This window comes from Alnus glutinosa, chromosome 6, assembly GCF_958979055.1.
Source record: "Alnus glutinosa chromosome 6, dhAlnGlut1.1, whole genome shotgun sequence".
In the NCBI taxonomy this organism is placed as follows: domain Eukaryota; kingdom Viridiplantae; phylum Streptophyta; class Magnoliopsida; order Fagales; family Betulaceae; genus Alnus; species Alnus glutinosa.
Window position 1 is genome coordinate 151,311 of NC_084891.1, and position 19,264 is coordinate 170,574.

Sequence of the window (19,264 nt, forward strand, 5' to 3'; positions counted from 1 at the left end):
GTGTATTTGAGTGAGCTTGAGTGTATAAATATATGTGTGTGTGTATATATATATATGCTATAAGATAAACATATAAAATTGAGATTAGAGTATTTAATGCTCCGTTTGTTTCGGTGTAAAATGATTTCTAGAAAATAATTTTCAGCATGTTACGGTGTTTGGTAGGGGCGAAAATCATGGTCAATGAAAATCATTTTCGGTTTGACCGTAAAACCTTCTTTAATTTTTGGAAAACGATTTACGGTTTTAAAAATCGTAAATCGATTTCCAAAGTTAAACTCTTCGTCCTTGTACGCACGTTTGATATCCGATTGCCGGAATTTGGCAATGGTTGGTCATCGGAATCCAGGCGGCACCGGAATTCGACAACATCCGGTCACCGAAATATTGTCGACAGACTAGATTCCAGCTGAAACTGACCAGAATCCGGCCATGGTCATAAGCCGGCCGGATCTGGCCAAAATGGCCGGGATCCGGCTGGATTTGGATGGATCCGGCCGGATATGGCCAAAATGGTCGAGATCCGGCCGGAATCCGACAATTTTGGCTAGATCCGGCCAAATATGCTCGCCATAATCCGGCAACAGCTATCGGACGTTGCCGGATTCCGGCGACAATTGCATTTTCACCTTTCGTAATTTTTTCGTACAAACCAAACGCCGAAAATTATTTTTTTTGAAAATGATTTCGTCGAAAATATTTTACGACGGAAATCATTTTACGTCGAAACAAACGGAGCATAAGAATTGAGTTAATTTCTCTAATTATTTAAATAATAAATCTTAACAGTAATTAAAAAACTAATAATTAGTATTAATTTTTTAAAAATATTAATCAATCACGACATTTACTTTATATATAGAATAACTAAATTAATTGAATAGCTCGTGAACAAACTTGAATTCATTCGAAAAATAAATAAACAAAGCTTAAACATATTATCTAGTTCGGTGATAAACTTGAGCTCAGCTCGTGTTCGAAAAAAAATTAAATGAACCAAGCTTGAATATTTAATACTCAGCTCGGCCCGACTCTATTACAATCATAATCTCACCCTAATTAGATTAATGCTAAAATAAATACTCATGTTTTTTTTTTGAGTCATTCTCAAATTGACGTGGGTTTCAAAATCGTCATTATATCAAAATCTAATAATGATCTATCACACGTCTAATTATAATTTTAAAAATCACATTAATTTCGAGAATATTCAAAGATAACATGGTCCAAAAACTAATAAACACTACACATTTAGGATATGAATAAAATAAAAATGTAGTACGAGCATTACTTTTGAATACTTATCCTTCCCATTTGATAAGTGAAAGGGAGAAAATCCCTATAAAAGAAAAGGGAAAAGGGAAAAATTATTGTATGGTTTTAAATTAAATTTAAACAAAAATTTATTCTTATATATATTACTACACAATAAATAAATTATCACGTCATTTAAAATTTATAAAAAAACATGACTCCACGTATGCCATTATAAAATAATTTAAATAATGAAATAATTTTTCTTCATTTTCCACAAACTTCCTCATTTCTACTTAAAATGTTCTGTTTGTTTGAGTGTAAAATATTTTTTTTAAAAATGATTTTATGTATTTTTCAGTGTATGGTACAATAAAAAATGATGGTCAATATAAATCATTTTCAGTTCGATCGTAAATGCCTTTTTAATTTTTGGAAAACGATTTACGGTTTAAAAAACCATAAATCGTTTTATGGATTGAAATTATTTATTCTTACATGCACATTTGTGAGAATCTACCACGGTCGGGCATTGGAATTTATTGGTAGCCTGAATCTACCGTTAAAAGTTCCAGAATTTTGGCATCCGATCGCCAAATTCCGGCAAAACATGCTAGAATCTGATCGATGCCAGAATCTGGCACTAGTCCACAGGAATTCAGAGACCAGATTTCGGTGAAACTAGCCAGAATATAGCCATTGCCACCGGATTTCGGCCAAATTGGCAAGAATCTAGTTACAGTAGTCGGAATCTGGTGCAAGTGACCAAAATCTTACTGACCTGTGACGGAATCTCGTCACCGATGATTTTTGCGGTTGGTATTTTTTCGTACGAGCCAAATACCAAAAAATATTTTCAGATAAACCATTTTTTCTAAAAAATGATTTTGTTGAAAACATTTTACGATGAAAAATATTTTACGTTGAAAATAAAACACATAAGAGCATTCCCAGCAGCTTTCCAACCATTTTCCCTAAATATAGGGAACAAAACTATTTTTTGCTTCCCTATCAAAATATATCCCACGGCAGCTTCCCTTCATTTTTCTTTATATCATTAAAATATTACTTTTTACATTTTTATTTTATTATTTTCTTTGCTTCTTCTCTCTCGCTGTCGCCTATCACACGCAAGCCCAAATACAGATATCCATCCAGCAAGGGGTGTGGAGCTGGCTAATGTGGTTGCAACAAGAGAGTAGCAGGTGGGGGATGAGCTGAGAATAAATAACACAAAATAGAAGTCGGCGTACCCTTCCTCAGCAAGACGAAGCCGGCGCCGAGTGTGAGAAAGGGTACGCCGGAGAGGAGGAAGGCTACGACGTTGGCGAGAGCTGCCAATCATAGCAAGAATTCGAGGTCGATAACGGATTAGCAGCGATGACTTGGGAGGTTAAGGCAACCGAATTGTATAACTGTATGAGTCGGAGCTTGGATTTCACCGACGAGAGGAAAAAAGGTTGGTGGATCCGCTAGCAGTGTGGTTAGGGCATTGCAAAATTCAACAGTGGACGTTAGCACGAGACTCTGTTCAGAATCGGAGGAGGCAATTGAGCTTGCAGTTGCTATTGAGGGCGATTCAAGCATAGTGGCTTCTGATACCGAAAGCGTATCTTCTTATTTTTTATGATTAAAATAAGTTATGAGAATGCTATAGTGCTTCTATATGTATTAGGAAGTACTGTAGCATTCACAGGAAATAGAAAATTATAGAGAAGCTACTGTGGGTGGCTTTTTGTGACTTTTTAAAAAAATTTATTAAAATTGAAGGAACAGAACCCTCGTAGAAAAGGTGCTGTGAATGTTCTAAACTAATTAGTCGTACAAATTCAGTTTAATTGGGCTCAACTCAGTTGAAAATAAAATTTTGTCCAACTTGAATCCAGTTAGCATTCCCCTCCAAGGGAATAGATTGGGGTGGCTGAACTGGTCACTTGAACACAGCCCATTAAGGTTTTTTGGGGCGGAAGCGGGTGGGACTGCTTCACCTGAAGTCCTCTACTAAAGCGTCAAAGTCTGCTTCATTTGCAGCCCAATTAAAATGATGGGTTCGAGCCTCCACTGAAATAGAGAGAGAGAGAGAGAGAGAGAGAGAGAGATGTTCATTACTGTGGCGCTGTGAGCTTTCGTTAATTAAGGTAAGGTTAGGGAAGGCTCAAGCCTTATTTCTGCACTCTCACCATCATCAATTCATAATGGAAGAAGGTACAGAAACGAGGACGACGAAGTTGAGAGTATTTGTGGGAGGATTGGGAGAAAGCGTGACGGGCGATGATCTGCGGAGAATATTCGGGTCATTGGGAGTGGTAGAGGGACTGGACTTTGTGAGGACCAAAGGTCGCAGCTTTGCCTACGTCGACTTCTGCCCCTCCTCCCTTAACTCCCTTTCCAAGCTCTTCAGCACCGTACACTTCTTTTTCCCCCTTCCCCTACTTCTTTACATAATTTATAGTAGTGGATTTGCAAGGATTGGTGAATACCCATTTGAGCACGCGTCTTTACATGTTATTTCTATTTCCAACTCTTGATTAGAATCTAAATTCTTTTTCTTCAATATGAGAAATATTTTTCCTTTCTTTCATACTAACTCTTTACTTGAATGTTGGATTTCTTCAATGAAATCATATGGAATAACTAGGCACTCTTTGACATGAATTACTGAATACCCATTTGAAGATGCTTTCATTTCATTGCAACTCGTGGATGGTTCTTGCTGAGTTGCTCTTTGGCCTATATAGCTTGTTACAACTTACTTCTATATAGCTTGTTATATTCATATATGTGGGTTCTTTGATACTTTTTGCAACATTCCTTGAATGTCGATATTGTGTTTGATCACTATCGTTGACCACGTACATGAATCTGCTATATACACACTACACTGATTTTTCTATGCAAAACATTCTAAGTAATTAGATGATTGCTTATCAACAATCTAGTTCAAATAGGTTCTCATGGAAATACAGATTCGGAAGAATATGCATAAAACATATCCGTAACCTGAAAAAGGAAAGAAATTAAAAGATTTTCTAGTCTTTACTTATGAATGATTGGATATCTACAAACAATTTCACCTTTATTGAAAGATACAGTTTCTTCTTTGTTAAAACAAGTTTGGCATGCTATTGACTTCTTTATGTGGTAACATGTGAACGAAAAGAGTAATAAGAAGTGAAAAAGAACAGAGACACTTCCCAACCAGAAAGCAAAGTTCCCACTGATGGTTGTCGATTCAAATGAATCATCTTTTCCGCGGATGATTCTTTGGCACTCAAATACATGTTTTCCAGATCCTTTAGCACTGTGCTAGACAGCTTTGGCAAGGTTACATCTATATTCTTATTATTAAGAATAGTATATTATGAAGCTTAAATTACTCCTTTATTTATTTATAAGTAATAAAACCAATCTCATTGAAAGCGTAAGGCCCCTAAGTACACAAGACGTAATTTAAGCTTTTTCTTTTCTTTTTTTCCCTCTCTCTCTCTCTCTCTCTATGAAGCTTAAGTTACTAGCAGTTTTAAATGAGACTTTGCTAAGTTGACTGAAATTTTGTACAACATCAACATGCATATACAGCCACCTCCCATGTAAGGCTTTGTTGAGATGACTTACTAAGAAGAGAGATCTAAATTTGTTCCATTAAGGACAGTATATTTTGAGGCTTTAGTTTCTAGTTCGGATTAGGGGCTTGTTAAGTTTACTTGAATTGGGTATAGAAGACAACTCTAACTATGGGCTCTGAAGGGTTGATTACTTGATTTATTGAGTATGTCAGAAAGCTTTCCATAGCAAGTCATAGAAAAAAAAGCCATGCTCATATGCCTAGATGGAACATCGTCTCTGCCACCCATGTCCTTATCTGAACAGAGATCCTACATTTCCAATGTATAGTCCGAAATTGCTCTCTTGGAAAAGCCGTTGAAATTTGCAAAACCTTGTAGTAGTCAGTGAAATACAACCATTGTTTTGGGTGAACTGAGAATTGCAAATTTTGGGTGGACAAAATGGAAAATGGCACAAGTCAAATAGAGTCGATGACTCAAAGAACAAGAGAAAAACAGAAACATTAACTTACTGCAATCTCCATAATGCTCAATGTTGTGGATTTTCAATACTATTCTTTGTTTCTAGAAACTACATATATTGTTATAAAGATTGTAATCATGGACAGAAACGGCTCCGAAGAAAGAAATTGGGGTTAAGTCCCATATTGTGTGGGTGGAATGTAAATGTATTGCATGAGTAATAAATACGACATTGATCATTTACTAGGTGAGGTTGGGTTGTATAAGTGACTCTAAGGAACTTCAATTATAACTTTGTCATTCTGGGGTATAGGGTTGATATAGTTTGTGTTCTCCCTAAGTTATGACAAATGATTGTAATCATGGACAGAAACGGCTCCGAAGAAAGAAATTGGGGTTGAGTCCCATATTGGGTGGGTGGATTGTAAATGTATTGCATGAATAATAAATCATACATTGATCCTTTACTAGGTGAGGTTGGGTTGTATAAGTGACAAATGATAACTTTGTCTGATCGGGGATACACGACAGAAGGAACAAGTTATTGCTGAGATTCGCGCGGGAACATATACTTTTAATTTTAAAGAAAGGGTTCGAAAACATTTTTATTCTGAAGGAACTTCAATTATAACTTTGTAATTTTGGGGTATAGGGTTGATGTAGTTACTGTTCTCCCTAAGTTATGTCAAATGATATTAGAGCCAACTTGGTAACATCATGTGACATTGGGACACTGTAGCGCAATGTGAGTCCTAACGAGGACATTTTGTCTTGCAAGGAATAGGGAGGCAATGGTGGCTGACCTTGGGAGTGTTAGCAATGATACAACTCATTGGGACGATAACTTCACTAGGTTGGTGTATGTTTAGGAGGTGGACTTCGACTCCTCTTTCTTTAATGTTTTGTATCTACTAGAGTGGGTCGAGAGGCTGATGATAGACTATGTTTGACCCTCAAAAAGAAGATCTTCTGAGGTCAAATCTTTCTACAAGGTTCTTCTTCCTAACGTTGTCTCTCCTTTTCCTTGAAGGAGCATTTGGAGGACTAAGGCTCCTTTGATTGTGCTTTCTTTACTTGGACAGCTTCTCTTGGGAAAATTCTCACTTTGGATAATCTCCGCAAGCGTCACATCATAGTGATAGAATGGTGTTGTGTGTGCAAAAAGAGTAGGGAAACTCTGGATCATCTTCTTCTTCAATGTAATGTTGTTAGAGAGCTGTGGAATATGGTTTTTCAGATGTTTGGGGTAGAGTGGGTTATGCCTAGACGAGTAGTGGATCTTTTGGCGTGTTGGAATAGGAGGGTTGGCATGAATGACATCATTATTGTTTGGAATGCAATTCCTTCATTTTTATTGCGGTGCATGTGGAGAGAAATGAACGCTTGAAGCTTCGATGATCAAGAGAGAATGAGCACTGAACTACAGGCTTGTTTTCTTAAAGCCTTATTTGAGTAGATCTTTGCTACCGCATCTCTCGCCATGCAGATTTTTGTTTCATTTTTTCTTGTTATTGATTTGTTGGGTGTTTTCTCTTGTATACTTCTTGTGTACTTAGGTTGCGCTCATTGCGCTTTTAATGAATTTCCGTTTACTTATAAAAAAGAAAAAAGAAAAAAGTAAGTCCTAATGAGGATATCAAAAACTTGAGTGGAGAAGATTGCGACTTCCTAGAAAGTTAAGTCCTACACTAGTCCCTTACTAGGTGAAAATAGGCTATATAAGTGACTTTGAAGAGTTCTAATTATAACTTTGACTAGTCTTTTTGAGGCATAGCGCAGATGTAGCTAGCACTCTTCCGGGGTTATGACAAACATTTAACAACATTGTTAAAAAACTTGAAGCACAATGTGCTAAGTGGTAGCAACAACAGACGTAAATTCCCATAGTGAGAGACAATGGTAAATATCCCCGAAGGCAGAGGTGTAGTACCGGCTCATGGACATGAATGATTTCAGTTTGTGTTCTAGTTACCTGCTATGTTGTATTAGCTTTGCGTCCATATCTATGTGGCTCTTCTGATTTATCTTTGAGAAAACAATTTTGTGTACACAGCTAAGCACTTTATCATTGTGGTGGATAGATGTTGCATGTGCAAGAGAAGCGGGGAATCAGTGGATCATCTTCTCCTTCACTGCGATGTTGCATACGCTATGTGGAGTGCTATTTTTTCTCGTTTTGGTCTGTCTTCGGTTATGCCTCTGAGAGTCCTTGACTTGTTTGCGTGTTGGTAGACGGCTGGTAGGCCGAGGAGTGCTGTTATTTGGAAGATGATGCCGACATGCATTCTCTGGTGTGTTTGGAAGGAAAGAAATGATAGGTGTTTTGAGGATTTGGAGAGATCCTTGGAGGAAATTTTAGCTTCTTTTTTTCATACGTTGTATCTTTGGACGGTGGCTTTTGTGTCACCGTTGTCGTTTACCTTTGATGAATTTCTTGTTCGTTTTTCACTTTCTAGCTAGGTGCGTTCTCTTGTATTCTGCCGGTGTATTGAGGGGCGCCTTACGCTTTTAATGAGACCAACTTATTACTTATAAAAAAAAAATAACTTCAAATAGGCACCCTCTTTATCTGTCTTCCAGAGAGTTCATCTCTCTTAAAGACTTTTCTTTCTTCTCCCCCTTGAGCCTCTCATGCTGCTCCCTCTTCCTCTCATTTTCTTCCTTTCTCTCCGTCTCCCCTTCTTCTTCTTCTCCTTCCATCTTCTTCTTCTTCCTTCTTTTTTCTTTTTTTGCCTGCAACTAAGCCTGATCTACGGGGTTTGGTTCTCCATCTCAGCACACACGCCCACTATCCGCCTCCACCGTTCTCTTCCGCTCATGATGATAACCACTGCAGCTGCGTGTGCACTCCATGTGCCTCCTAGGCGCACGTGTGTTGCACGCGCCGCCTCCATCTCCACCACGCGTCTGCTCGTCATCTTCCCCGGTGCTCCTGTAATGGCTCTCCATAATTGGTTCTCTTTTGGGCTATGGAGATTTGCAGATCTTGTTGCAGGTGTTTTTTGTGGTGTATGGTGGACACTGGGCTGGCTCTACCGTGAGTGTTTTGGATTCAACCAAAATCAGTTCCATCCTTGTGGCTGCGGATCTCCTTCTGGTGTGCTATGGCAGCGGCTTCTTTGTGAGGGGCAAATTACCTTCAATGGCAGCCAATTTTCTTGGCGTTTGTGCCAAGAACTCATAGGACCGTGTCATTCAATTGGCACATCCCTTACTTTTTAATTGTATTAGCGCTGATTTGGTTGTATTGGGCTTATTGTTAGGTTGCCCAGTCCTTTCTCTTTTTTTTTTTTCTTTTTTTTTTTGGTGATGGTTTGATGTTCTTCCCCTTCCCTTCCCTACATATTGCTTAGAAAAAAAAAGCACCTTGTTTATCTATCATTATTCTTCTTTCAATCCTGTATGGGTGCGTAATGAGAAGCTGGAACTTCTTTTTCCTTTTCTTTTTAATATGTGCTGGATATTATTGCCTACACTCATCTCCTGCTCTATATCTACACAGTATAATGGGTGTGTCTGGAAGGGGGGGAGGTTGAAGCTTGAGAAAGCTAAAGAACATTATCTTGTTCGTTTAAAACGAGAGTGGGCAGAAGAAACTGAACTTGCAAGTAGGGCACCCAGTAATGGTTTTGATGCAGATGAAGACATGGCCTCATCCGACAAGCCTAAGAAAGTCCTCTGTTCAGAAAAAAAGCAACTTCGGCTTTACTTTCCCAGCTTAAGAAAGGTGAAGTTAGGGTCTTGAAGATTTTTTATTTCTAATAGTATGTTTAGATTCATATTTGCATGAGCTTATGCGTCTCATTCACACTCAACTTATATCTACTTGAATGCATCTATATATGGTCAATTCTCATTTTCACTCAACATCACTGCATCAATACAACTTGGATCAAGCATCTCGAGGCACTGTTCCTTGAAACTGTCCTATGTATGGCTATTTATGAATTTGTTGTGCAGGTTAAATCTGTGCCATTTAGTGGAACTGGCAAACACAAATACAGTTTCCAACGTGTTGAAGTTCCTCCTCTCCCAATTCATTTCTGTGATTGTGAAGAGCATTCTGTTAATCATCATACTGCAAAAGAAAAACGAACTTGTGATCTGGAAGCAGAAAGTGGGGCAATGAATGAGGAAGAGCTTAACATAATGAATTCAGTGATGAACAAGATCTTTGAAAGGGAAAAGATGGTATCAGATTCTGCACATAGTGGAAACATACTGGCCAAGGAAAGAGATGATTCCTTCAAATCAATTCATAGTCTGCAATATGATGACAATGAAGCAGATTCTGCGACAGATGAAGATAACCTCATAATTAATGTGGTGTCAAGGAGAAACAACAGGATGGCTTTGATAGGTGACCAGGAAAAGGAAATAATTTCTGAAAATCAGGTAGAGCTTAATGTTCAATTGGTAGAGTACATTTGTTTCCTCTGTTTTCCCTGTTATCCCTGTAGTTTCTTTCCTAAATTTTGTTAAAGTATCGATTAAATTTACCTTTTCCTATCAGCTTAAGCTTAGGCTTTTAGGAAAAGTGGAAATTTAATATGGTATCAGAGCCAAAGGTCCTAAGTTTGAACTTTGACTTTGTCATTTACCTCCTGTATCAATTAAATATTCCACGTGTTGGGCCTCACATATCAAAAAGAAGTATGAGCCCACACGTGAGGGGGAGTGCTAAAGTATTGATTAAGTGATTAAATTTCCTCTTCCTATCAGCTTAAGCTTAGGTTTTTAGGAAAAGTGGAAATTTAACATTTCTCTTTCTTGGACTCTCTAGGATTCAGGATTCAATGGAACGCGAACTTCTAAGGATGGGCAAATTCAGAATGTTCTCGAAGTACAGAAAATGAATATTATATCTCCTAACAAGAAGAGGAAATCAGTTCTCAATCAAGGAAGTGTTGATAATGGATCTCTGTCTGCTACTCCTAAAGGCAAGGGGAAGACGAAAACCCATTCAGATGAGCCAGCGAGACTCTTGGGAGGTCAACTGGCTGAACCAGAATCTGATATCCAACAATCAGCTACAATTGTTTCATGGTCTCAGAAGTCTTCGTGGAAACAACTTGTTCATGATCAGGGTGACACTTCATTCAGCATGTCACATATATTGGCAGACATTGCTTATAGCGAGGAAGAGCAACCAAAACTTGATGGTTCATGCGTGCCTGATGTGCCCGACTCCATCATCAGCAAAGATGACAACTTAGTAAGTCATGGAGATCACTTGGAAAGCCAGTTGGGTGAAACAATTAAAGAGGAGGTGGTGGAAACTCAGCCTACCAAAACTAAATCCGGCAGAGGTGCTTCATGGCTTCAGAGGTCCTCGTGGACACAATTGGTTGGTGAGAATAAGAACAGCTCATTCAGCATTGGTCAAGTTTTGCCTGGTATTTCTTATGAAAAGCAAGTCATAACAGAGCCCAACAGTGGGGACATTGTTGGTTCCACTGACAGCAAGCATAACGATTTATGTAAACATGATGATGGTAATTCTACTGAATATGGTCCTATAACTATGGAAATTGGAAAGGACAGGAATGTTATTAGGAGTACTCCGGAGAAGAATCAACGGACTGTTGTGGGCAGTAATGAGGCTCCTGGTCCAATGTTTGAGAAGAGAAACGATTTGGCAACAAAGCTGATATCTGCTGGGAGTGGAACGTGTTCTTTTATGAGAAGTGCGACTTCATTGAAAGAGTGGGCAAAAACTAAGGCTGCTTTAAGTGGATCCCGCAAGAGAAAAAGTGGTGAGAAGTAGATGCTTTAGCATGGTGGAAGTTATGTTTGTAGTAAAAGCTTTTTGACATCATTAGACATTTAGACTTACTCCCATCAAATTTGAGATCGTTTCTTTTTTGTTTTGTTTTGTTTTGTTTTTAATCAGAAACGAAGAAGTATACAACTATACAGATCTTGAGTTAACATAAGGTTACTTTAAGCATATTGCAGACAAGCATATATCCAGGAATATTCTATCCTAGAAAAAAGAATGTGTGCTGCGTAGAATTATGTGTTTCGTACAAATTCACATCATTTGATGTAAATCTTGCCACGGAGTTTGCCAAGGTGAAGTGCCCACAAATCAGCTCAGATGTATGTGGTAAATTCTTGGGTGACGTGACAAATGTTCAGCCTGTGTTAAGTCATAGTATTTGTTGCACTGTTTTGAGTGTCTACACTAAGCTGCACAGAAAGCTTCGCTGACATTATATCCTTGAGTAGACTACAAGCATGGTGGACGACGCACACACCAGCTCCCATCAATGTAGTCTTCCACCACCATCATCCACAATCCAAACGCCCGGCCGTTCAGCTGCATTGTTGGAGAGAGACGATTAAGAGGGTTAGACAGGAGAATTTGAGAGAGATCACTGATAGAGAGTGGATGCCAACGGGTGGAGCAACGCTGTGGGCGACGGTGAAACACCAGATCCGACGACTTCCATGCTTAATGTCTGAATTGAATTTTTTTTTGTTGTGATTGAATGTTGGGTTTGGTTGTGATGGTAGGTTGACTTTATGCGCATTTGCCTGTGTTGGAAATGGCCAGATAAAAGAGGTTTTTCAGTGAAAGATTTTGGGTTGGTTGTGGCCTATTGGTTTGGTGTAAATTAGGGGTGGGCACGGGGCAGGGCGGGGCGGATTTTCGCCCTTTTTGCCCCCGCCCCGCAACCTTGTGGTTTCATAAATTTACACCCGTAACCCGCTGAAATTCAGTCGTATCCGTGCGGGGCAGGGCGGTGTTCCTCATCTTCTCTAAAAGCTCGATGAATCAAATCCTAAGATTCAAAGCAATCTCCCAAAATCCCAATCAGAACCCAGAACAAAACCAATAAAATTGAAGTCAGATAAGGAACCGCCAGAAAACCTGCAAAATCAAACCCAAGGATCCAACCAATAAAACCTACAAACCCAAACAATGAACCACCATAAAATGACCCATGAGGATTGAAGAGTCGAAAAATTACAAAAATGAAAAAAAGAAGGGACTCAGAACGGAGGGATGATTCGCAGGGAGGGGGTGACTGAGTTAGGGTTTCGGTGAAGGTTGAAGAAGATGAAGAGGCTAAGATCGGCTCAGTGTGAAGAGAGGAGAAAAATGAAGGGAAGGGGAGGCTGCGTGGCGCAATCTCTAGAACTAGAAGAAAAGAAACGAAAAGATAAGAGGGGGGGTGCTGCTAGGGTTAAGTGGTAGGATTTTTTGATTTATTTTCTTTTATTCATGTAGTGCGGGGAGGGGACCCGGGATTTTTCAAAATCCCTACCCGTAAACCACACCGCATCGCATAGATTTACTGGATTGGGACCGAAAACCGTAAAAAATGAAAGAAATCCGGCTGCTTGCGGGGCGGGGCGGGGCGGGGCGGAGGCTTCGGATCGGGGCGGGTCGTGCAGGTCCTGCATAGCCCTAGGTGTAATGGTTGTATTTTGATCCTCTTCCAGTGTTGAGAGAGAGAGAGAGAGAGGGAGAGAGTTCAATGTAGCAAAATTTTCATTTTAAAATCTCTGTTGAAATAATAATAAAAAAACTCATAACAGCTAAATATAACTATTATGAGTTATTTAAATTATCTGTTGGAAATGCTTTTACCTACGCATTTAGATTAACTGACTAATAACAGGAAGTCAATATCCTTTGAATCGTTTTCTTTATTTTGTTATTTGGGAAATGCTTGATGGGGGACACTCATCCGTCCCCCATCAGCTATTTATAATAAAAAATAGTTTTTTTATTAAAAAATTGCCTCTGATGTAACATTAGAGACAATTTTTTAATAAAAAAATAATTTTTTATTATAAATGGCTGACAGGGACGGATGACCGTCCCCTGTGTAGAAGCCCTCTTGTTATTTAAGTTTTTTTTTCTGTTATTTAATCAGAAGATTCATGATTCTCATGACGATAAAAAAACAATATCTAACAATTCATTAAATGCTAATGCTTTTCACCACAAATAAACTACTGATTACCTTTTTCTTTTTTTTTTTTAAAAAAAAAAAAAAAAAACCCCTACCGATTGAGAATTTCACAATTTAGACATTGGCTCGATCGTTCTAATGTAAAATATCATGTCTTGATCATTTGTTCATATATCGTAAAATAAATTGTTTCAACGCATAATGCAGGATTTGATGGCACAAGAATCAATTTTGAGAACTGTTACAAATCCATTTTTTTTTACAAATCTACCATTAAATCAGTGGAACAAATTCACCATTGAATTTGTCAATCTCCCATATAGAGAGGAACAAGAGATGGGCAAAAAATAGAAAACATTTTTCATAAATTTTCAATACACAAAATAACCACACAATACCAAAATCAACTGTAACACAGCAAACATAAAAACGTAAAAAGGTTTAAACTTACAAACATACAAAATAACAAGAATGTTCATCTTAAGAGCAGGATGCAGCCCAACAAAGTTTATCACCAAGTCCTAGTGATCTCTTAACAGTACAAACAAAAGCATCACTGGAAAGTTGTACCTCCTAACGAGTCTTATTTTCGATTACATGTATTCGAAACAGTAGCTTCCAATCGGAAATAAAAAAAAATACGATTAGAGTTTGCTAACTGTAATAAAAACCACAACTTTCGTCATAGACAAAAACAATGTTGTCCTCGTCTATCTATCTTTGAGTTCTTGTTCAAACTGAAGCAATTTTTCACGAATAGGCTGCAGAAATAGCTTCAAATCCTGGCAAACCCGTGACTTCTCTTGGTGCAAAAGATCCTTCTCTTCACTCAATCTTACTTCCATCTAAAGTAAGAAAAATGGGTGACTTTATGCTCGGTATTCAGGTGAAAAGGAATTTAATTGGTAAAGAAACACAAATCAAGGCAATTATGTCATAATTTCCCTACTAGGAGAACAATTAGACAACAGTGAGAACTGATGTTAAAAAAAGTTGAGTTGTTCATAGATAAATAAGAGTTCATTTCAGCTGTAGTTGGATAGTTCATGCCTAGTAAAAACAGCACCGCATCCTAACAAAGTATATGAAACACCAACTATAACTTGTCAGGTTCTAAGTACATGGTGAAGAATGTTTAGACTATTTGAAGAAAATGTTAAGACAACCAGCTTTAGGAGTTGATGCATAATCAGCAACAGCTACAGCGCAAAATAAATTCAGAATTGTCAGTTTCTAATATCAACTCTAACTTAAGAATCATAAACATGGATAACTACGATTCAGCTGGGCAAAACCTAACCTTACCTGTTTGGCATGCAAAATAGACCTCTTGAATTGAATGCTTATTCCTATAGAAGAACTATTCTTTTATTTGGTTGCTCATCATTCCTAGGAATAGCTATTCTTATGGAGAATAGTTAATTCTCCTATGAAGAGGAATATATATAATCTTAAAAAAAAAAAATTAAAAAAAAAAAAAGAAAAAAGAAAAAAAAGAGAAAAGGAATAGCTATTCCTTGATGAATTGAATGGGTTTTCCAAAAAACCCCCTTTTTTTTTTTCCCTGAAACCTAAATATCAAAAAAGGAAAAAAAAATAGAAAACCTAAAAAATATTCTTTGGTGGCCCTGGCATGTGTCGAGGAATGTTGAACAGGCACTTGTGAGTAGATTGAACAGGGAGAACATTATGTCATGTGATGGCAATTATCATTCTTGTAATGATCATTTTGTTGGGAGTGCATGCTTATCCGCTAAGATATTCATGTGCTAGTGAAAGGGTTTGGGGTGGCTTACATTGTGGCATCCGCAGCCATAGGTTTGGTGTAAATGATAGCAGAAATCAGCTGACTAGTTCCTACCATGCACATAACTATTGGAACAATCCAGTTGAGATGGGGAGCCATCGGACTGTTAGAATGGAAGGAAGGGTTCTGGTGGCCACCCATGGGGAGATGGGGAGCCATGGAGAAATTCTACCACGGGCTCAGGCCAAATTCGAACATCTCAAAGCACCCCGATAGTTCTGCCATGGTGAGGTTGGCCGGCCACCAAAGATATTTTTCATGTTTTTTCTTTTAAAAAATTATTATTATTATTATTTTATTTTTTATATATTGGATATTTTAGTAATTTTAGTACAATTCCATTAAGAGCATATATGGTGTCACCAAGTTAAAGAATAAGAATAGCTATTTCATTTCACCTTCTCTCATTCCCAATAATAGCTATTCATTTTCCCAATAAAATAGTAATTCCGCATACCAAATGAGCCCAAGTTACGATAGGATTGGCCTAAGCCAATTATTGTTTTTCTTCCTGTGATCATTATTTATAAAAAGAACTTCCTATAACACAAGAAAATTAAGTGCTCACTTGATGCAGGAGACCTGAACAATCTTTGACTGGTCTTATGTTCAATTGTGCTTTTGCGCCATTTCAGGCACTGTACTTTAAATCTGCCTAATTAGCCCAGAACTCGATATTTGAAAATGGTGAGCCATCATAGCATAATATAAAACGTACATTGAGAGACAGCATAACATAACATCACCCAATTGGATTTAGGTTCAACTGTCCTTCAGTATTGGGCACCCATTCATCACATCACAATTGTTAAGAGTCCAGTAGACAAATGTATAGATCATAAGAGAAAGAACAATCCCTCATCAATCGCTTGCCATTTTCTCTATTAGACTTCTCTGTACATTCAAATGGAAATATAAAATGTACCTGCAAGTCATCCAGCTCACCAAAAGAGAACTCCAGTATATCTATATGGCCCTTGACCATCTTCTTCTCCTCTTTGATTGTCCACTCCCCTGATTTTGTTTACATACTAGTTCAGTGCATACAGATTAAATGGAGAAAGGGGAAACAATTTAAGACTTGGGCTGGCAACTTACCTTTGACTTTCAATGTTAACTCATAGGTGTAGCCAACACGTTTCTTGTGTCGCACAGTTACCAAGAATGCCTGCTCAATTAGGCAATAGCAATCCAGGAGGAATCAAAATGAGCATCATCATATAACCATAATATTCAGGGAGCTAAGTTGCCTTTTTTTTTTCCTTTTCTTTTCTCTAATTCTCTAAATGAATCAAGTTTTGTGGTCTAAGACAACCATATAGAACCATGAAATCATCTGTTTTGCGGTATAGAGGATCATTTTCCCAGTATGATACTCGAAAAGCAAGATGATTGAGAAGCTTCCTTGCATTTCAGAATAACACCATTCCCTAACTTCAATAACTATGCAAAAACCAGGGAATTAAAATTAACTCCAAATGAAAAAGAAAAAACACCACAGTATGATGCAATCAGTCCTCAGCATAACAAAATTAAACTCAAAACTGAAAATATCCTATCATTGAGGCCCTGAAAGTTGGGAACTGAAGATATCCTATCATTGCATTGCAATAAAAGAATGTTGGATGAGAAACTCACATCGCCTACACATTTTGACACATTCGATATCTGTGCGTTGCCACCAGGGAACTCCAAGGACCCCACCGATACAAGTAACTCCTGCAGTAACAAAATATTGGAAACAGAACGGTAAAAAATACAAACAGACAAAGCACAATACAGAGGAAAAGGGCCACCAATAAGCGTTCCGGAAAAACGTGAGAGAAAATGCTAAAGAATATAGTAACCTTGATTCTATCAGTTGCCCACTTATTAAGGTTTTTCTCCTCCCAAGTTCCAGCCTGTGTATAATCAATTAACAAGAATCATGAGTACACATATTTTATACAAATGTAACATTGGAAACTTTTCGAAAATGGGTTATGAATCTGAGAGAAGAGGAGAAGGGGTACCGAATTCCAAACGGAGCCGAGTGTGGCGGGCTGAGAGTTGAGAATATCGCCGGGAGTGAGCTTGCGAGGAACCGGGAGCGGTGCCGCATCCTCCCTAACTTCCCTCACCCAGTAAGTGTAGGACGCTCCTCCTTCTGGCTTCTCCGACACTGCTCCGCCTCCTCCTCCACCCTCCATAGAACTGCTCTGCGGATCTCACGCTTACGCCTTTCCTCTTCAAACATCCAATTCAATGCACCAGTCTTCTATGTGGACATATATACTAGTCAAAACTGATGGCCGATGGATCCATCCTCTTTTCTATTTTTATTTGGTCTCCGGAAGCTTCGACTGGATTGGAACACTCTCGGGTCTCGGCCCATCTTCCAGGTCTTATGGACGGCAGCTTCCCACCTTCTGGCACATGTGTTATTTTATTTTTATTTTTTATTCAAATATCCCTTCCAATAAATATAAAAGAAATCAAACGGTATAATGTTTAGGGTTACAAAAATTTCCTAATAAACTAAGTCAGAGGCTTAGGGAGTAGAGTTTCTCTCACCTAGACAAAGTCAAAGTCAAACTATTACAGACCACAGTGGCAACAAAATTACCTAGACATTAGAAGATGCATTTACATTACATGACCATCTACTTGATCTAAGAGAAGACACACATTGTGAACTATAAAATAGTTTTTACAGACCAGGTTTAATCTAAAAAAAACAAAGTAGACTGCATAATAAGACTAAAAAAACACCCAAAAAAACAAAAAATTCAACAACACTAGCCAATGGCTAGTCGAAGGCCTGCCGATATATGATGACCACGCGCCTCTGAAGCAAGATAGACGAACGATGGAAACACCTGAAGATCAACGGGAGGTCGAAATTAGCGGTGGGAGGTGGAGGAGGACCCACACGCGCAGCTCTGCGTTGAGCATGCATCGAGGCGTGTAATGCACTCGCCCGCTCGTATTTGCAAGGATCTGGAGGTTTGTAGCGGCAGAGCGAAACGTAGGGGACCCAGATGACAGTGGGACTGCGCGTGTGGCGAAAAGATCTCTTGAAGTGGACAAATCTTGGTTTGAAAACCTCAAACATCCAAAAACTTCAGTAGATCTCAAATCTGACCACGGATCGCCTTGTAGAGTTTGAAAACCAGAGCTACCATGGAGGGAGGAAGTCAGGAAAGTGTTGAACGGGATATTCGCCTGAAAGTGATGGGCAGAAATCTACTTTTCCATCTCAGAACAGGACGAGAAAAAACTAATTTCTTCTCTAAGGTATGACAATTACCCTAGAGAGAAAACACCATTCCGATTGCTACTACGAAAACTCGAAAACACCATGGGAGGAGGGGAGCACTGTGCTTCCCTCCTCCTCAAACACGAAACTCGTACTCCTTCGTTCTAGAGAGAAAAAACAGTTACTGAAAATGTTGAACTTTCTTCTCTGTTTTTTGTCAATGGCAATACTCGGCTTTTAAGAAAAAAGCCCATGTGTTATTTAATGTCAATGCAAAAAGTTTTTTATATTAAAATATCACTTTTGTTTTCATAGATCTAGGATACAACTTTTGATTTTCTTGGTGTTTTCTTAATTTAAGGAACAACAAAAGAATTTGATTCAATTAGTTTTTTTTTTTTTTTTTTCCCTACATTTAGGAAAGATAATAAAATTTAAGGAATAGTGCTCTTATTACTACTAGTTTATTACAGTGAGTGATCATTCCCAGAAGAATACTCCATTTGTTCAGAGTGAATGTGTAATTATGGATTTGGCTGATTTTTATTTTTAAAAAAAAAAATCACCTAAGTTGTAATTCTTTTAACGATTAGGATTCAATTTTTTCATGAAAAAATAAAAGTAAAAAATTAAATCTAAACTGTCAAAAAATTACAATAATTTATTTCTATAACACCTAAGCCAAATCCGTTATTTTATGTTTTTGGAATGCGTATGAACATGTCACTTCTTCCGAGGGCGTGTTGGAATGAGCATGAACGTTATCACTCTTTTTAAGGAAGATAGATTGGAGACCCCTCGTGAAGACCTAGTTTATTAAATAAAAGGATAATCTACATATAATTGATTATCGATAGCATTTAAGTCACTTATACTGCAAGAATGGTGCTGCAATTGCAATAAATTTCGACCTACTCCCCTTATCATTCCCGTTAAACAAACAGTCCCAATCACCTTTTTGGTTTCTGCAGCTTTGATTCATCAGTTGTATTAGTTTCTATATAAAATG

At 38.1% G+C, this 19,264-nt stretch overlaps 2 protein-coding genes across 2 annotated transcripts; one reads left to right on the plus strand and one right to left on the minus strand.

Moving 5' to 3' along the window:
- The first annotated feature begins 3,284 nt into the window (after window positions 1–3,284).
- On the plus strand, window positions 3,285–11,244 carry LOC133870954 (protein REPRESSOR OF SILENCING 3). Its single transcript, XM_062308253.1, has 4 exons — window positions 3,285–3,659; window positions 8,785–9,009; window positions 9,243–9,677; window positions 10,066–11,244. Exons 1-4 carry the CDS (start codon window positions 3,450–3,452, stop codon window positions 11,047–11,049), a joined length of 1,854 nt encoding a protein of 617 aa, XP_062164237.1. The 5' UTR covers window positions 3,285–3,449; the 3' UTR covers window positions 11,050–11,244.
- Window positions 11,245–13,634: 2,390 nt separating this feature from the next.
- On the minus strand, window positions 13,635–17,379 carry LOC133872036 (uncharacterized). The gene is made up of 6 exons (XM_062309541.1): window positions 17,030–17,379; window positions 16,865–16,918; window positions 16,656–16,736; window positions 16,116–16,185; window positions 15,943–16,031; window positions 13,635–14,055 (listed from the first exon to the last, which is right to left on the minus strand). Exons 1-6 carry the CDS (start codon window positions 17,204–17,206, stop codon window positions 13,921–13,923), a joined length of 606 nt encoding a protein of 201 aa, XP_062165525.1. The 5' UTR covers window positions 17,207–17,379; the 3' UTR covers window positions 13,635–13,920.
- Window positions 17,380–19,264: the final 1,885 nt, after the last annotated feature.